A 25,760-nucleotide genomic window follows, 5' to 3' on the forward strand; every position below is an offset into this window, starting at 1 on the left:
ACCTTTAGAAGCAATCACAGCCATGGGCCAAAAGCACAACTTGCCAACAGATGAGGATTCTGTGTTAGAGGTACTAGAGCAAAAGAAACCATTTAATAGTCAACCTTCTGAACTTCCTTCAGAGACCTCAGGTAAGTCAGGAACAAAGTGGCTTCTTTGAAACCACTTAAACCGGGAAAGATGGGGAGGTGGTGGAAGATGTTGTTCCTAGTTATAAGGTGGTAATCAGCAGTACTGTTTACAAAGTCAGCTCTCTTTCTTAAACAGATTTTTTGTTGTTTAGGCAGAAAGTCAGCTTGTTACATATTTAAAAATTATCACTACATCAACCTAGGACGTCTCATCCAGAACAGATGTTTACTATTCTATCCTGTGTGGCCTCAGGCAGGTTATTTAACTTCCCTATATCTCAGTTAACTCAGTTCTAAGATGAATGTATTGGTCAAATGTTCTGTAGACGCTTACTAGTTACAGTGTGCTCCATAGGCCAACAGCATCAGCCGTTGCCTGGGAGCTTGTTAGAAATACGGGATCTCAGGCTCCTCCTCAGGCCTTCAGTCATAATATGCATTTTAACAAGTTTCCCAGATAATTCCTGTATACATTAAGCGAGCCTAAAATACTTTCTAACTTTTCAGTTATTCAGTGAGCTTTACACGTTTTTGATGCTAAGCCAGAAGCATGTGCACGTGATTATCAACTTAGTGATTCTCTGCCTGCTTTCCTGTTACTGTGGTTAGAACATGAACTCGAGGGCAGGGACCAAGACTTACTTCACTTGGAATCTCTACTGCTTTGAACACTGTCTAGCACCAAGTAGGAGCTAAATAAATAAATGATTTTTAAAATGTAGTTTTAGTGACTCAACATATCATTAAAGATTTCTCAAGTCCTTAGTGTGTATACACCATGCTAAGTCACACAGATATTTAAGCCTGGATCCGGTCCTTTTATAGCCTGGATGGTGAGAGAAGTTCCCAGGCATGAACTCTGAAACTAAAGATTTATCTAGTAATGGAATTAAACAGCATTAAAGATGGCACCAAATAGCTGCTGATTCATTGCCAAGTTAAATGTTATAAATGCTGTGGGTTGATAAAGCCTAGCAATTTTTCAAGAAAAACAATAATTGGCCTGAGGTATTAAGTAGAGGGTAGGATTTGGAGGACATTGGAGGGATAAAGACAAGGACAATAGTCACAATTTAAGTCTCTTAATATCCTTTGAAGTCATTTATTGCATCAGACTTGGCAAGAGCTGTCCTAGACCTGCACTCACTGGGTCTCTTTCCAGGATCTTGGATCCATACTGCATTTATTGATTTAGAGGCAGGAGGTTGGACTAGCTGACTTCCTGAAACTTTTCCAAGGGTGCTCATCCTAATTGTTTTAATTCATTACCCTATTTGGCATTACGTACATATGTCTGTCTTTGCCTTTAACAACAGAACGTTGAAATCTAACACACTTGTCTTTCAAAGTAGGAGGCTCTGGTTCTAAAATAATATGACTTTTTCTCTGGCCAAAATACTAATTTCAGTATCTTTTCTTATTTTCTTTCTTTTTTAAAATAGTGTAATTCTGCCCTTCTGATTTGTTTCCCAAGTAATTGGTATAATATTGATAAGTAATTAGTATAATATTGGTGACAAACTCTTAGAATCGTAAAAATTATATATTTCATTCAATTAATTAATCAATGTCACCAAAAAGAAGAGCTTACCATCATGTTACTATCCTGGGAATTATGTACCTATTAAAAATAATAACAAATATAAGTATCAGATGAGATTTATAGGCAGTAAGTGCTTATTAAACAGATTCGAAGATCTCTGAATTTCTTTTATTAGGTTTCAAATATTTTGTAAATACGTTTTGGAAAAAAAAATCTTCACCTGAGATGATGGTCTTTGATCTTTGTTTAATATTTACTAATCCCCCTTAAGAGTGAAAAATGTTTTGGAAAAAACTGTTTTCCTAAATGAATCAGTATGTGGGTTGGTGAAAATCAACTACTTAAATGAGTCACTAAATGGACTTTTTTAAAAGAAACGATAACAAGGGGTTTTCTGTTTGGAATTTTAGCCAACTTCATGTATTGCAGGTATCCCTCCCACACAAGCCAAACAAGCGTGCAGACCCAGTGACCGCAGGTCCACCCGGCCCAGGCCGGCCAGGGTCCCTCCTGAGCTGCTGGGAGGCTCTTCTCCACGGAAGACTCTTGATCCTGGGCTGGGCCCCTGCCCTCTGTCTGAGTTGGGTTGGGTTTCTGGTTCGTCTTCCTGTGGTGAGCCTGGGAACCAGAGGAAAACTATTCATGGTGACTTCCTTGAACTCCAGAGGGGTCTTGGCAGGGAGTCCTGGGATATAGAAAGCACACCAATGATGGTGAAGAAAAAAAAGAAGAAACCAAAGCAAAAGAGATATTCCCAAGCCCGGGCTGGGGTACCTTGGGACGATGACAGCGCAGATGAGCCTAAAGGTCATCCCTTTGCCGCAGACCCACAAAAGTCAGGTGTTCCCCCCAGCCAGCCCACCACTGTGGGCACAGAACATGGACTGGTATCCAGAGAAAACTTGAAAAGGGGGTGTGAAATTGACTCCAGAGCAGCTGAACTGGTAGCTGAGAACTTTGTCTCAGAGAGTCTCAGCATTCCTTCGTGTCCTTTGGAAGAACCCCCGAAGACTGCAATAAATTCTCAGCCCAAACTGAGAGTAGAGGCTGAGGTGAAAGGTAACAAGTTAGCACCGCAGAGCCAAGACAAGAAGTTACTGCAGCAAGATGAGTGCAAACCACAGCCTGCACCCCACCTCAAGACTCCTGTGGATAAAAGCCAGACAGTAGGCTCCCTCAATCTGAAAGGACCCCTGACAGAAGTTTCTGCACACGAAGTAGAACTTCTTTTGGAGATCAGACCCAGAGAGGGTTGCTCTCCTGTCTTGGACCAAGAGACTGTGGGTGGAGTTGCAAAACCCAAAGCAGCAAAAGAACTGCCTAATTCTATACCAACTTTGACAGCAGGTAATCCATTAGTAAGTAGTCTAAAAGAAGGGAATGAGGAAAGTAAAGTGACTACTCTACAGAATGACAAACAGAAAGAGTTTTCTGAGGGAGCTGAAGAAGTTAAAGAACTAAAAAAGGAAAGTATTCCCAAGCAAAGACATGAGAACAGCATCTTTGCTTCTGAGCAGTTGCAGGACACGGTGTTAGCTCAGGTTCCTGGACTAGGGAATGAACCATTTAAGAGAATGGCAGGTGATGGTAAAAGTAGGAAGGGAAGGGGAAGCTCTGGGAAGGTGAGAACAAGTTCTGGGAAGGTGAGAGCAAGGTCTGAGCTGCCATCCCTTGCAGACAGCCCGAAGGCCAGCAGAGCTGTTCTTGTGTCAAGTGAGCCAGCCCCTAAAACAGAAAGAATGGATAAAAATGAGGAGCTGGGGCTGGATTCTTCAAAATGGCCAGGGACCGTGGCTGAGCTCACTGAGGCAGTGGTGATGGGCGAGCCTAAGGAGATGACTGACCCTAGGGTGGCAGGCACCTTGCAGACGTTGATTCCTTTGGGAAATGGGTCAGGCGTGATTCAGACTTCTGGTGCTAGAACAGAAAGAGGAGCTGTAGCCATAGACATGGGTGTGAGCAACCAGAGCAAGGAGGAGAAGTGTCCTTGGATGGATCATGAGGCAGCCCCCTGGATTTCTGAAAAGCCTAAAAAAAGAGGCACTGAAGGCAAAAACAAAAAGTTCAAAAGTAATTATTCCACACAGCCTGCTAGACTGGAGAGGACGGAGGAAATCCTCAACCCACCTTTTGTAGGAAAGGATGGGGATATTCGTAGTACCCCCCAAAAAAACAAGGAATTAGAACTCACTTTCCCCAGAAATCATGACCCTTCGTTCTCATGTACGTCAGACACACCCACAGTGAAAATAGTTGAGCAACAGGATAGAAATGTTGAAGCTAATTCTGTTGAGCTTGGGTCTCTTGGTGGGAACAAAACAAACACAGGCAAGGACTCTGCTGTTACTGAACCAGCTACCAAGGTGACAGGTGTGAGCCGTCAAGACCAAATCCAGGGGGCAGGATTTGTTCCTTTAGTACTGTCTGAGGAGAATAAGACAGATGTGGCCGAGGGACATACTGCAGTTGCTGACGAACCAAATAAAAGTAATGATGGAAAAAGCAGAAAGGTTAAAAATAGTTTCCCTGAGAAGCACATTCTGGAGGATAAGATAGATGCAACAAAAATATATGTTCCCATGGAAACCATAGAGGACCACAGAATTGAAGGAATGGGCTATGTGGATGAAAATAGAAATATTACATTTACCTGCCCCAGAGCAGCACCAGGGTTGATGAATAAGTCAGTTTCCCTAGAGGCTCAGGAATCAGCAGCCTGTGAAAAACTGCCCACTTCTCCTTCTCACATAGTAAAGGAAAGTGATTCATTTCCAGACACCTTGGCAGAAAGTGGGCAAGAGACAACTCCAGCCCAGATTTCCAAATCATTAGAGGTAGATAATTGCAGCAAAGATGGAGTTCCAGATGAAGAAAGACCCAAGGCTCCCTCTGCTGTTATGCCCTCTACAAGCACAGGAGGAGTTGCCCCAACTTTGACAGCAGCCATAGAAACAGTTAACAATCATGGAGGTAACTGTCTTCAGAATAAAGATGAGCTTGCTGGTCCCAAGAAAAACAAAGCAGGGATAGAAGGAGGGCATGTGATAGGAGAATCTGAGTCAGTGCCCAGTGGTGCATCAAAGCACTCAGGAGAGAAAACCACAGAGCCAGCAGGGGCATGCCTTCTTTCTGCGGTGCCCACAGAAGACCAGAGCCTGGCAGGTGGGGTCAGAGTCCTAGAAGCATGTGCAGATAGGAGTAATTTTCCAACATGTCCAGTAAACAAAAAGAAAGAGTCTGAGGAAGGTTCTGCTCCAGTTCCAATTCCTGACCTACTGGGAGACAAAGCACAAAAGCCCAGTTTCTGTGAGGACGAAAGTGCTGAAAATAGAGATTCCAAGGGCCCAGATAGTTTGAATAAGAAGATAGATATGACTCTTTTGCCTCTAGAAAGTAGAAAGGCTAAATTGGAAGAAATCAGTCTGGATTCTGAAATCAGAGAAATGGCACCATCAGGACTCCAGTCAGATGTCTTAGATGGCGAAGTTGAAGTGACTCCTTCAAGGGTGGTAGATGAGTTAGTAGTGACTGCTTCTGAGGCGCCGCAACTCCCAGAACCCAAAGACAAGATCTTGGAGGCACCTGAGAAAATGACAGAAAAACCTGAACCAAAGGCATTGGGAGAAGGGAAGAAGGAAGATAAAAGCAGAACGGTAGAACCCATGAAAGGCTACATGAGACCCACGAAGTCCCGAGGACTCACTCCACTTCTTCCGAAGTCTGCAGTCCAGGAACGAGAGCGATCCAAGCAGCTCAAGTCCAGTGGTATGAACCTGCCGTGGGGAAGTGTGTGTGCTTATGGCTTTTGGTCAGCACCAGAAAGGCAAAGAGCTTGTGCTTTGGTTCCATCCAGACTCTAATCATCCTTGTTAACCATTGGTTTGTTGGCATGAAGACCTGTAATTGCTAATTATGTGTTTTCTGCAGCCAAGGCATGCCTTGTGTCCAGCTTGGGAGGCTGGTGACTTGGTTGCATGCCTTTTTACCCAGCACTGAACCTTGACTTTCAGGGGAAGTTGAATTTCAAACAATAAATTGTTTAGCAGAAAGCCTATCACCATCCACAATATTCTTAACTTTAAAAAAAAAAGTGTGCCTCCTATGTGTAAAGTTTACAGCCAAATTTTAATCATTTCATGTCCAGTTGTGTGTGTGGGTTTTTTTTTTTTTAATCTTTCAGTATATACATATGTAACTTGTGCTGGTGGGACTAAATATCCAAATTGCTTTTGGATTAAATGAAAATGGCCAGTCCCTTATGGTAGCCTCCAACCAGATTGGTAGGCACAGACTCTATTTGTGTTTCTAGTAGTGGGAAATGATCTCAGTGATGCAGCTGTATCTCTTACCAGTTTGTTGCTTACAGTCATTGGCCCAGAGTTTTGCAGGGGTTAGAGTTTGGGCATAGCCTGTGTCCATGAAACACAGTCCATATCCATGGGCAAGTCTATAAAACTTGCCCACTTAGGATTCCTCATAATTTTGCCCTTTTTGTCTCTAATCTGTCAAGTAATTGAAAGGAGATTGAAAAGATGATGATTCCTTTAAGATTTCGGAATTTTAGTTTTGTATTTTGTTTTTTCCCTGAAAAGTATACATCTAATCATGGCCTTCGAGGTTGTTCACAGCCTACAGATGATGCTACTTCTTAATCACTGTGTCCCAGCTTGCATGATGCAGCTACTAACTCCAGAAATGAAAAACCACTGGTTGGCCTTGGTGTAGCCAGTTAGGCTTTTGGAGAGGCTTCATCATGGGATGGTGTTCTGCATGGTATGGACTTATTGTTTTGGGTAAAGCTTGTGCTGTGCATGAATTTGTAGCTCATAAGGAACGTGTGTTGTGTGAGTAGAGAATGCTAAAAGTTATTTGCATAAGACATTCTGATCTTTTCCATTTTTATCTTCCTTCTATTAGCTACCCCATTGTCAAGGCAGAAAATGATGTTGTATGTAAAGTGCTTTCCAGCTTTCATTAAGATTCCCAGCTCTCTATCCAGTTCATTAGTTTTAGCTTCTAGATCAGTTCTTTAGTTTCAGTGGTAATTAAAGGATAACATGTAAGTTTTCTGAAACTTAGGCATCTCTTTTAGCTCAGTGTTACTGAAAAATGTAGAAAGGGGATTTGTTCTGATTCTTGAGTAAGCAAGGCAGGTGCTATAGAACTTTTGGGCTCCTGCCTTGGCCAGGCCACCCTCAGAGACATGTGCTAGAAGTAGCCTTATAGAGTGGCTGAGGAGGGAGTCATGTATCTTGGACAAAATATCTTCTCTACATTCTATCACACCTTTTCCCTAAGGACAATCTATACTTTTTTTTTTTTTTTGTAGTTAAAATTTTGGTAAGTAAAATTAAAATTTTCAATAATTAATTTTTGAATAGGTCAATGCATTCACATGGTAGAAAGGGATATGCAGTAAAATGTAAGCCTGCCTTCCTCTATTAACCTCCATCCAAGTTTCCCTCTCTAGAAGCAACCAGTGTTAAACTATCTGGAAGGATGTGTAAGACATTCTTATGGGTAAAGAACCAATGACATATTTCCTGATTTTTATAAAAGTGAGATATATCATGCATACTGATGTGTACCTTGATTTGTAAACCTAATTTTAGAGATCTTTACAAACCAGTACAAAGAAAGGGGCCTTGGTCTTTTTAAATAGCTGTGTAGTATTTCATTGTATGGAGATACTCTAATGTATTTTACCACTTTTTTTTTGATGAACGTTTAGGTGTTTTCCTTTTTCTATTAAAAGCAAGGTGCCTAAACTAATCTTGTATATACAGAATATCATACTTACATACATACATACTTAATACAAATACATCTGTATAAGAAAAAGGGATTCTGGATTAGAACCTCTGATTTGAAGAATATGTGTCTTTTTGATAGATGTTGCCAAATTGTTCCTCACAGAGATGCACCAGAACTATACTCCCACCCTGAGCATAGACCAGTACCAGTTCCCCTGTACTTTCTCTACTAGTGTGGTTTTTCTTTTTTGTTAGGGTGTGCCAATCTAATAAGTAAAAAATTATTACTTGGTATAAATTTGTTTTATTTCTTAAATGACTTCCTTTATTATCGTTTATGAAAGCCATCCCTACTCTGAATTTATAAAAATATTTTAAAGTTTTCATATTTTTAATCTTTGATCAGTCTAGAATTTGCTTATTTGTTTCTCTGTGTGTGTGTGTGTGTGTGTATGTTTTGTTTATGAAATGTGAGATGTGATTACTTGGTTGTCCCACTATATTTGTGTACTCTTACCTCCCTCTGAAATGCCACCTTTGTCATTGCTCTAAGTAACAACGTACCCAACAATGTAACACATGCCGTGTTCAATAATATCATGTGTTCAAGTTTATGTGTCTTAGTCCCTCCTTGGTGTTTTCTTTGATATTTTCTTTGTGCAGATCTTGTATATTTTTTTTCTTTATTTTTGTTCCTCACTTCAAATCATTCATGTTAACTCTCCTGTGGTCAGATGGTGTTGCCCATGGTTTTCAAGGGTTTAGACAGTAAAGATATTATTAGTGGTGTCCATAAAAATAATAGCAACTGCCACCTATTGAGTGAATACTAAGTGTCTAGTTGTCTGTAGATAGGTAGGTGGATAGTCATGTACACACACACACACGCTACAGTACTTTGAAGGATTCTCTCCATTTTACACGTGAGAAAATGGAGGCTCTCCATGTTAAGATCACACAGATAGTGAAGTGGCAGAAAAAGAATTTGAACCCAAGTCTTTCTGACTCTAAGGCCCATGCTTTCCTCATTCTTACCTCAGAGGAACTTCCAGAAGTTTTCGGTTCTTAAAAAGATGAAGGTTGATGTTTAATAATTAAATTTTCAAAATTTTAATATCTAAGCTCTATAACTAAGCACTTTTCTAGTTGGAAAATGGAGACACATCATGAAGACGTAAACTAATCAGAGGCTAATTTAGGATTGGAATCTAGGTCTTTTAAGTCTGTCTAGCATTTTATTCTCTAGGTGGAGACTGTGATTTATCCATGTGATCTGCCGAACACCCAGCATAGAGCTTTACTATATATGTCTGACGAAAGATTTTGAATTATAAATGAGTTACCTTTAGCTAGGCTAATCTTCTTGGAAAGTAGGGAAAGTGAATATACTGCTAAAGTCTCTCCCAGCTTAATGATTCCTCTTCTCTTATTTTTTTCATGCCTAAAGTTTAAGGAAACTTTAACAGAAGGTTTCTTCACATATTACGCATGTTGTTCTAAGCAGGGAACATTGAGATACTTCACGAAATCTGAGCTCAACTTGTCAGAAAAGGACTTCTTTTGGGACCATATGTTTTGTGCATGGAAGAGCAGGGTTGAAAGGGCAGTCCTTACTGGACTCTGGCATATGCAGTGGCTCCACAGTAGTTGCCCCCCTGGAAAGAAGCCAAGGAGAGCTGTGAGTGACAGTGCACTTGGCATGTTCTGTGAGAGGGACAGTTATCACGGTCTCCATAGATAGGCCCTTTCCTTTGCTGTAGTGAGAGCCATCTCTCCCTTTTATCTGACTTCATTTCTTTCTCTTCAGTTTGCTTGAGCCCATCAGCTGTCTTCCAACAGCTGGGAATAGCAGTTTATGGTGGGAAATTCTCTTGGTGTGAAACTTGAAGTAATTTATAAACCTCAAATCCTAACAGTTTCAAGGCCCTTATACATAAATAAAATATGCTCAGCAGATGAAAAAATCATTTGTAATCTTAGAGCTCACTGCAGTCTTACAACTGGAGAAGTGCCCATTTGGTAATATCGTAAATGTAGTGCCATTTGTGACATTTCCTAATTGCTTTCTTCCCACTTAGCCTCTCATTCTCTGGCTTGTTTTCTTCTTACTAGCTGTATATTAATGAAGTTTACTGGGAAATTCTATATGTTCCATAACTAAAAATAGTTATTTATTGAAACTTACGGTATGTTCAGCACTCTCTTAAACTCTTTTAACTCTCGAAGAGTTCTGTGCTACTGTTTGCCTTGTTTGAACCAGAGCATCTAAATGTTCTGTGAGATGAGTCCAGCAAATACTGGTTGTTCTATTTTAAAAGGAATTTCTTCCCCTCATACTTCCTTACCCCTCACTTTTACCCTCTGGCTGACAGCATTGGAGGATTCAGAAAGCAAATGAAAAGCAAAAGCAACTTGTTTCTGACTTTTGGTGTTGCAGATATTTTTACTTCTTTAAAATATGAAGTGAACAGTAGAGCGGACTTCCATTCTTATTTTTACCTGTAACATTAAGTAGGTCATCTCAGCTGTGAGCAGATTGAAATTGCTAGTTTTTAAACTATTTAGCAATGATGTAATTTGTATAAGTTTAGATAAAAATCTGATTGTCATATAAACATTGTTTATTGCTCTGCAAATAGTGGACAGTCAACATGATTTGGATTTTTTAGTATTTAGTTCATTCATTCACTCGTTCAACAAACACATTATTTCCACATTCTAAGGGTAGATTAAGAAGACACATCCTTTATTCCTCAAATATTCCAGAGTGGGGAGATAAACACATAAACAGATAATTTTACTCTAGTGAGAGAAGTTCTATAATAGAAGTATGAGCTATTTGCTGCGGGAATACAGAGCAGAAAGTAACTAAGTCCTCTTAGGAGAGCAAAAGAAAGCTTCCTGGAGGAGGTGACATTTGGTGGTCTGGATGTTTGAACAGCTGATAAGCAGGGAAAGGCATTCCAGGGGGTAGACTGCATAGAGGCATAGTGAAGTAGAGGTGCATGGAATATTTGAGGAGTAGCAAGCATTTGGGTGGGACTGGCATATACATCATTTGGGGAGCAGGGAGAAACATTTTGAGACAAAACTGGGGAGAAAGGAAGGTAAGCTCTTAAAGGGTCTTGAGAATCTTGTGTACCTCCATGAACAGAGGATCTTAGACTTTACACTGGAGGTAATTGCCAGAGGGGGTTGGGCTTTTACCTAGTTTCCTTGAATGAATCTCTTATCTTTTTCAGGGAGGCTATGCTAGGCTCAGTACTCAAAGGCCTGGAATTTCCAAGTTGTACTTCTTGGGGGACTTTGCATCTGTAAGCATTTTAATGCTTTATCCTGTTAAATGACAACAATAATGCAATTTAGTAATGAGTTTGATGTCCATTACTTAAGGGAGAACAATCCATGGATGGGGGAGTACAGCGGAGAGCAGTGGGCTGCCCTTACCCAGGGATTCTGGGCAAGAGTGAGTTTTATAGAGCGTTTTAAGTGGCAGCTGGGGGAAATAGGGCATGACTGGCTAGGAGACCTGGGGTTTCCTTATAAGGCTAGCAGGTCCTATTTTCTAGGGTAAGGTGAGCTAGCTGAAGCTGAGTTGGAGGATTGTGTTTGGTGTGTTTTAGGTTTCCTTGACAGTGAGGTGCTTCCCCTAAGTGCAGGCTGACTTAGATTTAAATTTGTGGGCCAGGCCATGGGGGCAGCCTCCATTTTGTGGGTCCTGGTAAATGAATTTCACATAATCAAGGGTCACATAAATCAGATTACTAGCTTCAGTTTTTTCATTCTGTCTGCTTCCCAACTTTTGAAAGTTAATCAGGAAGAATCACGATTTTCTTGAGGTAAACATGTACTAAGAAATGTTTCTGCATTGTCAGGCGGATTCTTAACCACTGCGCCACCTAGGAAGCCCCTAAGAAATGTTTCTAAAATTTAGTAGTATATGGTTTTGAAATGTTTTTGCATACATGTGTATTTACATATAAACACAAGTATCATTTACTTCCAGGTAAGAACCTAGATTTCAGCTTCACAATCTTCAGCTTTTATTAGTAAATAGTGTCATCCATCATTGTAATCAGTAGACCTATTGACTTTCATTGTAATGATAATTTATTAGAAATTGTTTCCTGGAGACAGTAACAGGGAACATTTGATCAATGTGGAAAGTAGCTTTGTTGCCTTGGTAACTGAAAGAATGCAGAGAAACCAGTTGTGGAGCATATCAAAACCAAGGCCCTGAACAGGTTGAGTACTGGCTCAAGGCACAAGGCAAAAACAGAAACATCCACCAGTGCATCTGCTGAAATCAGAGACCTGCAGGCTGTGCTACAGCCCTTGGAAGCTTGACAAGTTGTTACACAGTCTGATAAAGGAGGCTTAGAGGTCACCTTCTGACCAGACACGTGGGAGTCCATGCACTTCAGACAGAATGGAACTTAAAAACCTTCAGCCCAAAGGACATTCCAGATCGGCACCTGTCTAGATGACTTTAATGATGGGAGAGATCAGGTCAAATGATAGAAGTCTGTGAAAGGAATCTGTCCATCCCTCCTTGAGCAAAAGTTTTTTGAGAACCTACTGAAGCACTGTATCAAGCACTATGCTGGTCGTCTGCATAGCATAGGTGAGCAGGTCTTCTTCCTGCCTCCTAGAAGCTTCCAGGAAAGGCACATAAGGAAGAGGTTATGGTGTAGTTTCCAAATGCTAAGAAGAAGTAGAACAAGTATAATTCTGTGAAAATATTAAGGATTCAGGTTGGGAGTTTGGGGGTCTAGGAGACTTTACAGAGTAGGTGACATTTCTGTGAGTTCTGAATAAGTAGGAATAGAACCAGAGGCAAGGAATTCTAGTGGCAACTGAGTCTAGAATTTAAGTCTTCAGGTTCTTTTTTTTTTTTACTCTTTTTTTATTTTATTTTTTTTATTTCTTATTTTTTGGGGGGTACACCAGGTTCAATCATCTGTTTTTATACACATATCCCCGTATTCCCTCCCTTCCTTGACTCCCCCCAAGTCTTCAGGTTCTTAAGTACGTTTCTTTTTACCTGGGCATGCTCAGCCTTTTAAGACTTCATGTAAGTTCCTCATCCACCAACTTGATAAAATATCACAGTGACTGGGGAGGTTTGATTTCCTTGATGCAGCTGTCCCCTGTGGGTGAATGTGCGTTCCTGAGTGAGACGGTATAATTCTGAATTGGGCCAGGACACTGACAGGGTCATCCTCAGGTTTTACTTATTATCCTGTACTGGACTTTTTTTCATTGTTTGCCATCCAGGTAGCAGCCATCTCTTTGGGAGAGAAATAAACACATTAATTCTTGTCCCGTGTGATCTCTTCCTTGGTATGTGTTGCAAAGCAATAGTGTAATCAGACTATAAGCCACTCTTTCCCCGCCCCTCTGTGAAAGCCTCTGGATCTCCTCGTTTTCTTAGTGAAGCAGGAGGACCTGCTTGCCCACTCAGAAGCAGCATGGAGGGATGCTTACCCGTGCTGAGCGCTGTAACAGGACAGCAACATAAATGTAAGTTCACTTGCAAATGGAAAATAGTAACAGAAGGTTGCTAAGGAATAAGACATACCTTCCCCATTCTTTGAAAGCTAAAATTTGACTATGTTTGATCACCAAGCCTTTCTATACCCAAGACTTATCTTTTATTTTTTCCCATCACTAGTTAGAATCATGACCCTCCTGGCACCGCCTTCATTCTTCATTTTGTTACACACCCTTGCTTGCTTTTCCTTGGTGAGAGCCTTGCTGTAGAGTAAGGTGACCCTGGCTTCTCGGAGTGAACCTCTGTTGTGCATGTATTGCTGCTAAGCTACTTAAGATCAAGAGGAAGGAGAGGTGTGTACGAGTTAAGTTTACGTTCAGGACAGAGGTTGAATTCACATTTTTTCCAGCATGGCAGCACTGCCACTCCTGACCATGAACGTAGCTCTGTGTTAGGTACTGATGCTGGTGCTGGAAGCATAGTAGGGCTGGTTCCTGCACTCTAGATGGGAACTTGAGTAAATTATGTGAAAGGTAAGAATAGTAAGTAGAAAAGGTGAGTAATGGGGACAGAGGCTCTAGTTAAGGAAGCTTTCTTGGGCTGGGCCTTGGTAATCTCTTTACATTTTATAGACCAAAGATAGAACAATCTTAACTTGCCCTTTTTTTCTAAAATTATTTTAAAATTGTATTCAAGTCATTGCAGTTGATGGCAAATGGCTTTTTAAAAACTAGCCTAACTTTTCTTCATCTTGGAGAAAGACATCTCTTGTATTCTTGATAGACTATTTCAGAATATTCTACGTTAGTTCATTCAGTGACTTACAGGCTAGGCAACAAAAATCAGCTTTGTTCAAGGCAGAGTTTTTCCTATCCTTTCAGTGTAATTTTTCTTTTCAAGAATTTTCTCTTGTGGGTCCCTCCGTTCTGAATATACAGTTTGTAAATTCAAAGTTCAGGGCAACAAAGGACTATGCTGAATCAAAGAGGGGCAGTGGGCCCTGATGGGCAGCTAAAACCCCAAGCCACAGATTGCCAGGGTCCCTAAGCCCTGGAAGTCAGAGGAAGATGCACTGCTCCAGTGTGTTCCCGTGGCAACTAAGTGAGCAGCAGGCTGGAAAGAGCAGGGCTGGTGCAGGAGGGAGAGACGCAGCTTGTCCAAGGAACCAAGAGGGAACAGGGGCAGGAGTAAAAGTACGAGGATATATTGTCACACGAGTGTCTTACAAACTTGGGTACGTGTCCCCAAAATGCTGATGATTGAAATCTTTAAATGAACTGCTTATTAGACTCGTGCACAATACAGAGCTGCACATGGAGCTCTCACTTGGCTTTGGGGACTCACTCAAGTTAGTTTTCAAGTGAATTTGATAAGTTGTTATGACAGTAAACATACTCTTCCTCTGAGAAATGAATGCCTCCAATTTTGATATTACATTAAGGTTTGTTTGTTTTTTAAGTGAAATTTTGAGCAATTTTTTGGAGTCATTGTTCTTTAAGGGTTATGGCTGAGGACTGGCAAATGAGTCTTATTTTTAAAACAGTTTTTTGAGTGGGTGACTGTGGAAGCGTGGGCGTAGTGTCACATAAGCGAGAGTGTGGGTATACATGTGTCTATATCCGTGAAAGGTGAAAGTTGGCATCATTACTATCCTCAGTACCCAGATTAGCACCATCCCACTTTTTAAATTGCAGATCTAAACAGAGTGCCAGTTAACAGGAAACTACATTTTCAGTTTAACAGTGGCATTCGATTGTGCAGAAAGGCACAGGTTCCTTGTTTTCTCTTTCATTCATTCCTTCTTTCTTCCTTCATTCCTTTCACACTAGTAAATACATTTAGCACCCAGCTGCTTGAGGAGAGAGGAGTGTTGGGGGAAAGGTTTAGTCATGAATGCTGGGGACTCGGTGTGATGTCACTGCCAGCTCTGTGATCGTAGGTGGTGTTAGAGCTCCAGGAGCGAGGGGGGAGAGCAGTGGAAGAGGCGATGTCGCTCTCACACAGGCAGGCAGCCTCGCGCACTGCCGCTCCCAGCCATCTCCGTCAGGGCCAGCCTGCACAGTGCCGGGTGGATTCCCCGAGAAAAATGAGCCAAGCTGGGTTTGAGTGGCAGAGGACAGAGGGCAAGCTGAATGAGATCGGGCTGAATGTCAGCATGGACGGGCAGCTGAAAGACGGGCTTGTGAAGAATGCCAGCTTCCTGGAGCAGAATAAGCTCTGCTTCTTTGAGGGGAAGCTAGACAAAGAGCTCGGCATTGAAGCACAGGACAAGGCGTATCAAGCCACCTCGGGTCACCTTGCAAGCAGGTATGTGATTGCAGACACCTGCCATCCCTCGGAGGGGAACTCAGTGCACCAGAAGACGACTGACTTCCATCTGGGACCCAGAGAAGAGCCAGACAAAAACAAAGCCACTACAGTTCCGGGGACAGTGGCAGGGAAGAATGCGCCGGAGACAGAGCGCCAGCCAGATCTGGATTTCCCTGGGGCTGCTGACATGCCCACCCTGTATGTTAAGGAGCAGGAAACCAGTGTTTGGAACCCCAACTTTCATCCAGTGTCAGTGGTTCAAGGCCCTCAGCACTCAAGGGAAGGAACTCAAGGAAAGGAGAATGGCATCCCTGCTGGCTGCCGGGTGATTGGGGTGGCAGGTGCTTGCTCTGGGCAGCTCGAACGTGAGTCCTCACTGCCGGTGGCTGGAGCCCACCCAGCCCCCACTGCTGAGCACTCACCCACTGCCATTCCACCAACCACTAGGGTCGAGTTCACCCCGGAATATTTGAATGCCAGCTCTCATATCAAAGACCACGATAAGGAGTTGGAGAAATTAAATTCTACCGAGGAGGGGGCTTTGCTTGACCAAGCCCCCCAGCACAAAAAGGCGATGCGCCGGGCCCTGTCTGAGTGCTCTCACCTCTCAGTCCCTCTGGCCATCAACCTTGCAGATAAGTATCCTGAACTTCCCGCCGCCCGAGAAGAGCTTTCTTCTGGCCTGCTACCCCTCACCAGTAGCCCAGTGCCGAGTCCCACACCCAAAAAACTAGGGGCTCCTGCCATTAGACGCTCCATGACAGTGGCTGAGGAACAGACAGCCAGCCACAAATTGAACCCTGGAGAACTGCCCATTCTGGCTACTGAAGAGATACCTCCTTTCCACTGTGAGGAACCAGTGGCCAAGAAGAGAGAATTGACGCACTTCAGCAACAGCAGCGGCTCTGGGAAGAGGGAGCTGGGCACTGCTGGGTTCTATCTCCATGGTAAGCTGGAGCAGATTCCTGAAGTAAGCAGCAAGGAAAAGGGACAAGAAGGTGCTAGTGAAACAAGAGCGGATTCATGCTCCCAAGTTTGCCGGGGAGCTGAGAAACAGCCAGGACAGACGGTTCTGGCAGGGAAGGAGGAAATCGAGGCCACTGCAACCCAGAGCCCTCCATCATTCCTGTGTGAAGAGACCCCACGTGATGGTATGTTTCTAAATTTTGCCTCCATGGGGAACAAGTAGACAGCAAGGAAGGAACCAAAGTGACAGATTACCGGCAGGAGCATTAGGTAGCTCTTTCCTGCTAGGAGTCTGTGACTGCCCCAGGGAAGCTGAATTCCCTTGCATCGAAAGGTTGGGGGGAGTGAGGTGAGAGAGTGCACAGAATGACTCTGGCTGGATCAACCTGCATGTCTGCTGGCGTGACAGATGGTGTGGACTGAGGGCGTGGGCCGATTGGGGTCAGAGAGGGGTGGGCATGAGACATAAAGCCCCTTACTTGACCTCACATCACCCTACCCACCGCAACCCCCCCATCCTCCCACCCCTCAGCTGCCTGTTGGTTTGAACCAGATGATTCCCGAGCCCTAAATCATCCAATCACACCTGATTGATTTCCTTGCTTGAAAATCTGTCACAGTGTGGATTCACAATGGCTTTATCAGCACTGACCTCCTCTCATTAAGTAGCGCAGTCTGGGTGCGAGCTTTGTTTTCCATTTTGCTTTTGAGATCGTTTTACTTTTGTTCGAGCTGAAAAAGAGCCTTTTAAAGCTGGCTATTTAATATTCTTTTCCTGTTCTTCATGTTTGACCCAGTCTTGCTTCAAGTTTTCTCTCTGTGTATGTGTGTTAGGAGGATTTAGGGGAGAAGGGGAAGAAAGGGAAAGTGGAGAGTGGAGAGACTTGTGGTTAATAAACAGCTAAATGTTGTGGTCCTTGTGGCTGCCCCGTGTCTTTCTTCCTGGCCCTTTCTTCTCTTCCCCACCCCCAGCCCCCCACGGGTCTTATTGTTGGTGGTCTACAAAGGCTTGTTTTCCTCTGAGTCCAATTTGAACACAAAGGACCATGATTCACAAGCTAGTTATTGGAGATTTAAAATATGTGTTTTGGTTGTTATAAAAATAGCCTCTTTTCCTAGGGACCGTTTCCTCTAGTATTTATACCTCTCAGTACATTTTTACAAAGATGTTTTACCCATTTTTTTCTTAATATTAGAAGTGGTATTTTCTAGGGGAAGGGTAAGTGGAAAGGACCCTTGAAGACTGACAAGTTTGTGGATGGCTTTTGTTTTTGTTTTTGTTTTTAATAGAGATGGGCAAAGAAGCGACATATTTCCTCCATGTATTCTTACGACCCCAAGATGATAAGATTCAGGTGTTCTGTGCTGTTGCTTCATTCTAACTGTGACAGAACTGTAAGGTCCTCCTGGATAGAATGGTCTTATCTTTTTTTTCTTGATCCCCAGGTGCCCAGTTCAGTGCCGTATACCTTCCAGGTGGTAATGAGTAAAGATGTTTATTTTAGAACAAGTTTGTCCTAGTTCACCCCAGCAGAAGTTCATGCTGGTAGGAAAAAAATGTCAGATGACTGACAAACCTCACTGATCTGTTCACCTAATACATGTTTGAATGCTGACTGCTAACCTCTGTGTAGATAAAGCTATTTAAAGATTCATTATTCAACATACCTATCCAGCATACCTATGCCAGCATACCTAGGCACTGGATATTGTCCTTATCTTCAAGCGGCTCGTGATCTGGTTGGGGTGGGCAGGGGTCGAGGGGTAGGATTGTGTGAGAAAGTTGTGAATCATGAGAAGTTTTGGAGGAAGTGGCCTTGGAAGCCTAACAATGTGGAGGGAAAGCCAGGCAAAGGTATGAAGCTCAGACAGCTCACATTAGGTAAAAGAACAATGACGAGTATTTGTGGGGCTTCTCTTAATGATTATTTAGTTTCAAAGAACAGAAACACACTCATAGGAACTCAAATTTAAAAAGGTATTTATTGACAGGCAACCTCAGAATCCAATTGCAGGAAGTGTAGCCCAGCGACAGCCATTGTGTCTCTCTCTTAGGACCTCTGCTTCACCATGATTGTGTGTTCCATTCTCTTTCCTTCTGGAAACCTTTCTCTGCCATCTCTCACTTTTTGCTTTCTTTGTGACTGGTCTGCGCAGAACATTGGTTGCCATGGTTTTGGGTTCTGTGTCCTACTTTATGCTACTTTATATCAGGCACCGAAGGTTGCTTGACTATAGTTTTCATATTTTCTTTCTTTTAGGGAAATGAGTAGATATATCTTATTGTCTCATCTTGGTCCAGTCACCCGTGTGTCAGAGTACCAAAGCCTTCTTCACCAATCTTGGCCATTTTGAGCTGCCCACTTCATCTGGGGCTCCTCTGGAGAAGAATGTGGATTGAGCAGATATGCCAAAGCCATCTATACAAATGTGGCAAGAAATAATGCGATAACCAATCTCGAAATAAACAGATCTCTTTGGAACCCAAGCTTAGTTGCCCCCTGAGATGTTTAAACCTTACTCCCACGTTTCAAAAAAAACTGTCCTGACTGCTTATGGCAATAAATAAACTGGCCCAAAGTTGACTTTGGGAAGATTCACCTGTTTCCAGTAGATAAGATAAACTGGAAAACAAAGGACTGAAGGCAGAGCATCCCATGGTGACATTTGGATTCATATAGTAGTAAAAGGTGAACTACTGAGCACATGATAGGGGAAGTATAAGAGAGGTGAAATCAACTGGACTTGAAAACTGGGTATGGAAGATGAGAGAGAGAGAGAGAGGAGTTGAAGATGATGCTGTGATTTTGAGCCTGGGTTTTCCAGCAAGTAGTAGTACAAATAATGGAAAGATCCAACAGAAGGGAGCGGTTTTGTAGAGTGGTTATGTGTTCTTTTTGAACATCCTTTTGTGGAACTTTAGGGACATTTGGGTGGTGGTCTCTGGCAGTTGGCTGGTAAATACCCCGGAGGCAGAGAAGGAGGGTCATGGTGAGAAGCGCCATCTGGGAGGGAGACTGTGGTTTCTGCTTATGCGACAGTCAGGCGTTTTTCATTGGGTGACATTTACTTGTACAGGTTGAGATGCTGTATGTTTATATCATAAGCAGTGAGACTTCATGAAGTGTTCATGTTTGCTGAAAAATCCTTTGCTTATTGAAAAATGTTCATGGTGGTCTGAGGCCAGTGGCAACGAGTCAGAAATTTGGTGAAATATTCTTTCAGCTAGCTCTGAAACAAAGGTGTTACCAATACCTTGCATGGTGGTGGTGGTTTTCTTTCTTCATATTTTTTGGTGAAATGTTCTTTCAGCTAGCTCTGAAACAAAGGTGTTACCAATACCTTGCATGGTGGTGGTGGTTTTCTTTCTTCATTTTTTTTTTCCTACCTATCTATCTATCTATCTATCTATCTATCTATCTATCTATTTATTTATTTATTTATTTTGAGGTACACCAAGTTCAAATTCATATTTTTAAAACTAAAAAAATTCCATTTTTGATTAGAAATGGATATGGTTTCAAATATCAAAAAGTACACAACGCTATACATTAGAAAATCTCCTACCAAGAGAAGGTGACATTGATTCACTTTTTCCTGTTCCTCTTTTCTAAATACAGCTAAATACTCTGGAAAGAATGCACCAGATAATCAGAAAAGGAATCTGAAAGGTAGAAGGAAGAGGGCGGGCTGGGTAGGGCTCAGGACTTGAGGAAGTTCTGGTGAGTTCCCTGGGTTTTCTTTTTAATCTTTCATGTGTCTGAGTCTAGGCACTGGAGAGTGTCTACAACCTGGAATCACCAGCAAGCGTAGATAAAAGAAGAAAAGTCAAAAAGAAGGAAAGAAAAACTCTCTTTTTCCAGAAGACCAGGAAGAGGGAAGCCCTGTTTCCCTACCCATATCCAGCAGCAGTGGTAGGCTCAGTCCTCTTGCAGGTACAGTGTCAGCAGAGGTCATCATGGCCTACCTGTTGTGCACGTCTCACCTGGCAGCAGTTGCTGGCCTGATCCACCCACATTCGCAGGGAAGCTCATCCACTGTCCCCACCAGGTGACAGCTCCAGCAGCACCTCTGGACCTGGTGTCTTCCAGCCTTCTACCCAGTAGCAGAAGGAGAGGTAGGCAGGTTTCCTGCTACAGTCTTTCCTCAGCCTGCTCCCAGTGGCATCAAAACAGAAAGTCTGCCAGCATCAGGCAGCCACAGAACAGGCCTGGAGAAAGGCTGCATTCCATGGGTCCAGCATCCCTCACCCGCACAAGCATCCCTCACCCCCCCAAGCATCCCTCACCCCCCCACCTAGAGAAACCATCTGTCCCAGGGAAGTGCCTTCAGCCCTTGCAGGCAGTACCAGCAGGAATTGAGTGACAGCCTTATGGAACCAGAAAAATACAACAGGCCAGAATTGCATTGCAAGGCCCCTGGGAACTAAATTGTTATTGAAACTACCTGCACACTAAATTTAAACAGTTGATTACCTGCTAACATACAAATAGGATTTTAAAATCTCTTTTTAAAATCCATCATAAAATTGCTTCAATAAGAAGTTATGAATTCTCTTGAAACAAATGGAAAACTAGAAAGTCTCAGCAAAAAAATAGAAGTTATATAAAAAAAGGACTAAATGGAAAATTACAGATAGGAAAAATATAATAACCAAAGTAAAAAAATGTGTCTAATGGGCTTAATAGTAGACTAGAGATGTCACAGAATATAATCAGTGAACTTGAGGACAGATCAATGCAGTTTATTCAGTCTGAACAAATAGACTTTAATTAAAAAAAAGTAAAGCTCCTCAGAGACTTCCGGAACAATAACAAAAGGTCTAACATTTGGATCATTGGAATCCCAGTAGATGAGCAAGAATATGAGGCTAAACAACTATTTGAAGAAATAATGAAAATTTTCCCAAATTTGTCAAAAGACATGAACCTACAGATTCAAGAAACTGAACAAACCTTAAATAGAAAAACCCAAAGAAATCTATGCCAAGACATATAATTAAACTTTTGTAAACTGAAGACAAAACAACAACAAAAACAACCAGAGAGAAATGATACGTTATCTGTAGGGAAACAGCAATTCAAATGACAGTATGATTCTTATCGGAAACCATGGAGAGCACAAGAACGTGGCACAACATTTTTTAAGTGCTAAAAGAACAGTCAACTGCAAATTCTTTATCTGGTAAAACTATCCTTAAGGAATAGGGAAAATAATAACATTCCTAAAGGAAAACTAAGAGAATTTGTTGCTAGTAGAGATACCCTTATAGGATGGCTAAAGGAAACACTCCAAAAAGATAAGATCTGAGAAGAAGGAGGCTTGGAGTTTCAGAGATGAAAGAGTAATGGAACTGGTAAAAATAGGGATAAATATAGTAGACTATCCTCATGAATTTTTAAAATCATATTTGATGGTTGAAGCAAAAATTATAATACCCTTCAGTGTGGTACACAGTGTATGAAAAGGAAATATTTAAGACATTATGTTTAAAAAGCAGGGAGGGTAAAAGATCCTAAATGGAAGTAAGTTTTTAGTAATTTACCCAAAGTAGTGTAACATTGATACCAGTGATACATATGTTGTAATACCTAAAGCAACCACCAGGGAAAGTGCGCACAGCGGTATACTCACAAACATTAGAAAATCAAATGGGATTTTAAAAAATGTTCAAGTAACCCACAGGAAGGCAAGAGAAACAGAGGGAACAAACAGAAATAAAAAACCATAAAGTGGCAGACATAAGCCCTAACATATCAATAATTACTTTAAATACAAGTAATCTAAATACTACACTTAAAAGATGGGAAAAGGAGGTTTATTTTTAATAACCTAAGTTTATGATGTCTACAAGAAATGCATGTCAAACATAAGGCCATAGGTAGGTTGAAAGTAAAATGATGGAGAAGATACCATGTTAACATTAATTTTTTTTAAGTGGCTATATTATTATCAGACCAAGTGGACTGCAGAGCAAAGAAAAAGGATTAATCCACCAAGAAGACATAGCATTTATAAAGGTACATGTACCCAAAAAAATAGAGCTTCAAAATACAATGAAAAAAACTAGTAGAGCTGAAAGGAGAAGTAGACAAATCCATAATTATCATTGGGGGCGTCTGCATCCCACTGTAAGCAGTTGATAGAACTACTGGACAGAGTATTAGTAAAGATAGAGAAGGATTTAACAATAACACCAAACAGCAGCGTCCAGTTGACATTTACAGAAACTTCACCTAACAACAGAATGCATATTCTTTTTTTTTTTAATTGGAATATAATTGCTTTACAGTGTTGTGTTTCTGCTGTACAATGAAATGAATCAGCTGTTTGTATACATATATCCCCTCCCTCTTGAACCTCCACCCCCCCCCCCCCCATCCCACCCATCTAGGTCATCACAGGACACTGAGCTGAGCTCCCAGTGCTACACAGCAGGTTCCCACTAGCTATCTGTTTTACACATGGTAGTGTATATATGTCTGTCCTAATCTCCCAATTCATCCCACTCTCCCCTTCCCCCGTTGTGTGCACCCTTCCGTTCTCTATGTCTGCATCTTTATTCCTGCCCTGCAAATAGGTTCATCTGTACCATTTTCCTAGATTCCACATATATGCATTAATATACAATATTTGTTTTTCTCTTTCTGACTTACTTCACTCTCTGTGACAGACTCTAGGTCCATCCACATCTCTACAAATGACCCAGTTTTGTTCCTTTTTATGGCTGAGGAATATTCCATCGTATGTATGTACCACATCTTCTTTATCCATTCATCTGTCAATGGACATTTAGGATGCTTCCATGTCCTGGCTAATGTGAATAGTGCTGCTGTGAACATTGGGGTTCATGTGTTTTTTTGAATTATGGTTTTCTCAGGGTATATGCCCAGTAGTCGGATTGCTGGTCAGATGCTGGTTCTATTTTTAGTTTTTTAATGAACATCTATACTGTTCTCCATAGTGGCTGTATCAATTTACATTCCCACCAACAGTGTAAGAGGGTTTCTTTTTCTCCACACCTTCTCCAGCTTTTATTGTTTGTAGATTCTTTTCAAGTGCCCATGGAATATGCGCCAAGATGGATCCTGGGTCATAAAACAAACTTCAGTGCATTTAAACGATTGAAATCACGCAGAATAGATTGTCTGACCATAGTGGAATTAATTAGAAACCAATAATAGGAAGACCATAGAAAAATCTTCAAACAGAAATTAACAGTACACTTCTAAATAATCCATGGGTCAGAGAGGAAGTTTTCATAGGAAATTTTTAAAATACAATGAACTGAAAGAAAATGAATATATCAGGAAATCCCTGGAGGTCCAGTGGTTAGGGCTTGGCGCTTTGACTGCCAGGGCCAGGGCTTCCATCCCTGTTCCAGGGATGATAGCACAAGCTGTGTGGTACAGCCAAAAAGAAAAAGAAAAAAAAAAAGAACATATCAAAATTTATGAAATGCAGCTATAGCAGTACAAAGAGGGGAATTTGTGGCACCAGTACTTACGTTAGAAGAAAGATCCAACATCAACACTCTGAAACTAAAAAAAGAACAAAATAAATCCAAAGTAAAAGTGACAAAGATGAAAAAAGAGACACAACCAACCAATAACAGGAACATGGGATATCACTACAGACATTAAAAGCATAATAGGGGAATGCTAGGAGCACCTTTACCCTCACAAATTCAATAGCTTAGAAGAAAAGGACCAATTCCTTAACCCATGAATTACCGTAACTCAACTACAATGAAATAAGTAACCAAATAGCTATTAATGAGACTGAATTTTTTAATTTTATTGAAGTATAGTTGATTTTCAATAGTGTTTTAATTTCTGCTGTACAAGCAAAGTGACTCAGTTACACATATATATATATACATTCTTTTTCATATTCTTTTCCATTATGGTTTATCACAGGATATTGAATATAGGTCCCTGTGCTCTAGAGTAGGGCCTCATTTATTCATCCTATATACTAGTTTGCATCTGCTAATCCCAAATTCCCAATCCTTCCCTCCCCCTTGGCAGTCACAAGTCTGTTCTCTGTGTCTGTGAGTCTGTTTATGTTTTGTAGATGTGTTCATTTGTGTCATATTTTAGATTCCACATATAAGTGATATATGATATTTGTCTTTCTCTTTCTGACTTACTTCACTTAGTATGATCATCTCTAGGTCCATCCATGTTGCTGCAGATGGCATTATTTCATTCTTTTTTACGGCTGAGTAATATTCTATTGTATATATATATACACCACACTTCTTTATCCATTCATCTGTTGAACATATAGGTTGTTTCCATGTCTTGGCTATTGTAAATAGTGCTGTGAATGTAGGGGTGCATATATCTTGTCAAGTTATAGTTTTGTCTGGGTATATGCCCAAGAAATCGAATTTTTAATTAGAAAGCTTCTGATGGTTTCAGTGGGGAATTTTACCATACATTTAAAGAATAATTAACACCAATTTTACACATTCTTTGCCAGAAAATATAAGGAAGGAACACTTCTTAACTCATTTTATGAAGTCCATATTATCCTGATAACCAACATCAGACAAAGACAGTACCAAACAAACTACAGGCTGATATCTCCCATGAACTTAGATGCAAAAATTTTAAACAAAAGATTAACAAATCCCATTCAGCAGTGTATTAAGATGATGATACACAACAGCCAAATGGAATTTATTGCAGGTGGGCAAGCCTGGTTCAATAATCAAAAACCAATCAGTGTAATCTAAATCAAAAGTCTAAAGAAGAAAAATCATAAATGCATAAAATTCATTCAGCATAATCCAGCACCCATTCGTTATAAACTCTCATCAAAGAATAGAAGGAGAACTTCCTCAACTTGATAAAGAGCATCTCCAAAACCCCTACAGCTGACATAGTGAGAGACAGCATGTTTTTCACCCAGAGTTGGGAACAGGGCAAGGATACTTGCTCTCGTCCCTCTTATTTAACATAGTACTACAGGGAGGTCAACTTGATGATGGCTGATTACTTGGAGGGCTGGGATAGGAAGGGTGGGAGGGAATCGCAGGAGGGAGGGGATATGGGGATATATGTATAAATAAAGATGATACACTTTGTTGTACAGCAAAAACTGGCACAACAGTGAAGCAATTATATTCCAGTAAAGAGCTTTAAAATGTGAAAAAAACAAACAAAAAAACCCATAGTACTGGAGGTTCTGGTTAGCACAATAAAGCAAGAGAAGGAAATAAAAGGCATGTAGGTTGCAAAGTAAGAAAAAAATCTGGCTCTATTTGTAGATGAGATGATCGTCTCTGTAGATAATTCCAAGGAATCTACCCTCAAAATCCCTAGAACTAATTAGTGAGTTTGTTAAGGTCACAGGATATTAAGGTTACACTATTAACATGTAAGAAACAATTGAATTTCCATACAGTAACAGTGAAACTATCTTATTCAAAAGCCTGTAATAAATATTCATAGCAGCTGTAGTTATAATAGCAAACAGCCAGATACCACCAAAATGTCCTACAGGAGGTGAATGGTTAAACTGTGGTACAGCCACACCATGGACTGCTCCTGCAC

General features: G+C 41.2%; 1 protein-coding gene across 22 annotated transcripts in view; it reads left to right on the forward strand.

Moving 5' to 3' along the window:
• MAP4 (microtubule associated protein 4) overlaps window positions 1-25,760 on the forward strand; it is a 170,900-nt gene that overhangs the window by 125,034 nt on the left and 20,106 nt on the right. For 14 of the 22 annotated variants that reach the window (XM_057705681.1, XM_057705696.1, XM_057705692.1 and 11 more), the window contains 2 exons: window positions 9-131; window positions 2,104-5,439. In XM_057705681.1, coding sequence (XP_057561664.1) covers window positions 9-131; window positions 2,104-5,439 — 3,459 coding nt within the window. The remainder of the gene's footprint in view (window positions 1-8; window positions 132-2,103; window positions 5,440-25,760) is intronic. The other 8 variants (XM_057705699.1, XM_057705702.1, XM_057705703.1 and 5 more) reach the window with 4 other exon arrangements.

This window comes from Hippopotamus amphibius, chromosome 13, assembly GCF_030028045.1.
Source record: "Hippopotamus amphibius kiboko isolate mHipAmp2 chromosome 13, mHipAmp2.hap2, whole genome shotgun sequence".
In the NCBI taxonomy this organism is placed as follows: domain Eukaryota; kingdom Metazoa; phylum Chordata; class Mammalia; order Artiodactyla; family Hippopotamidae; genus Hippopotamus; species Hippopotamus amphibius.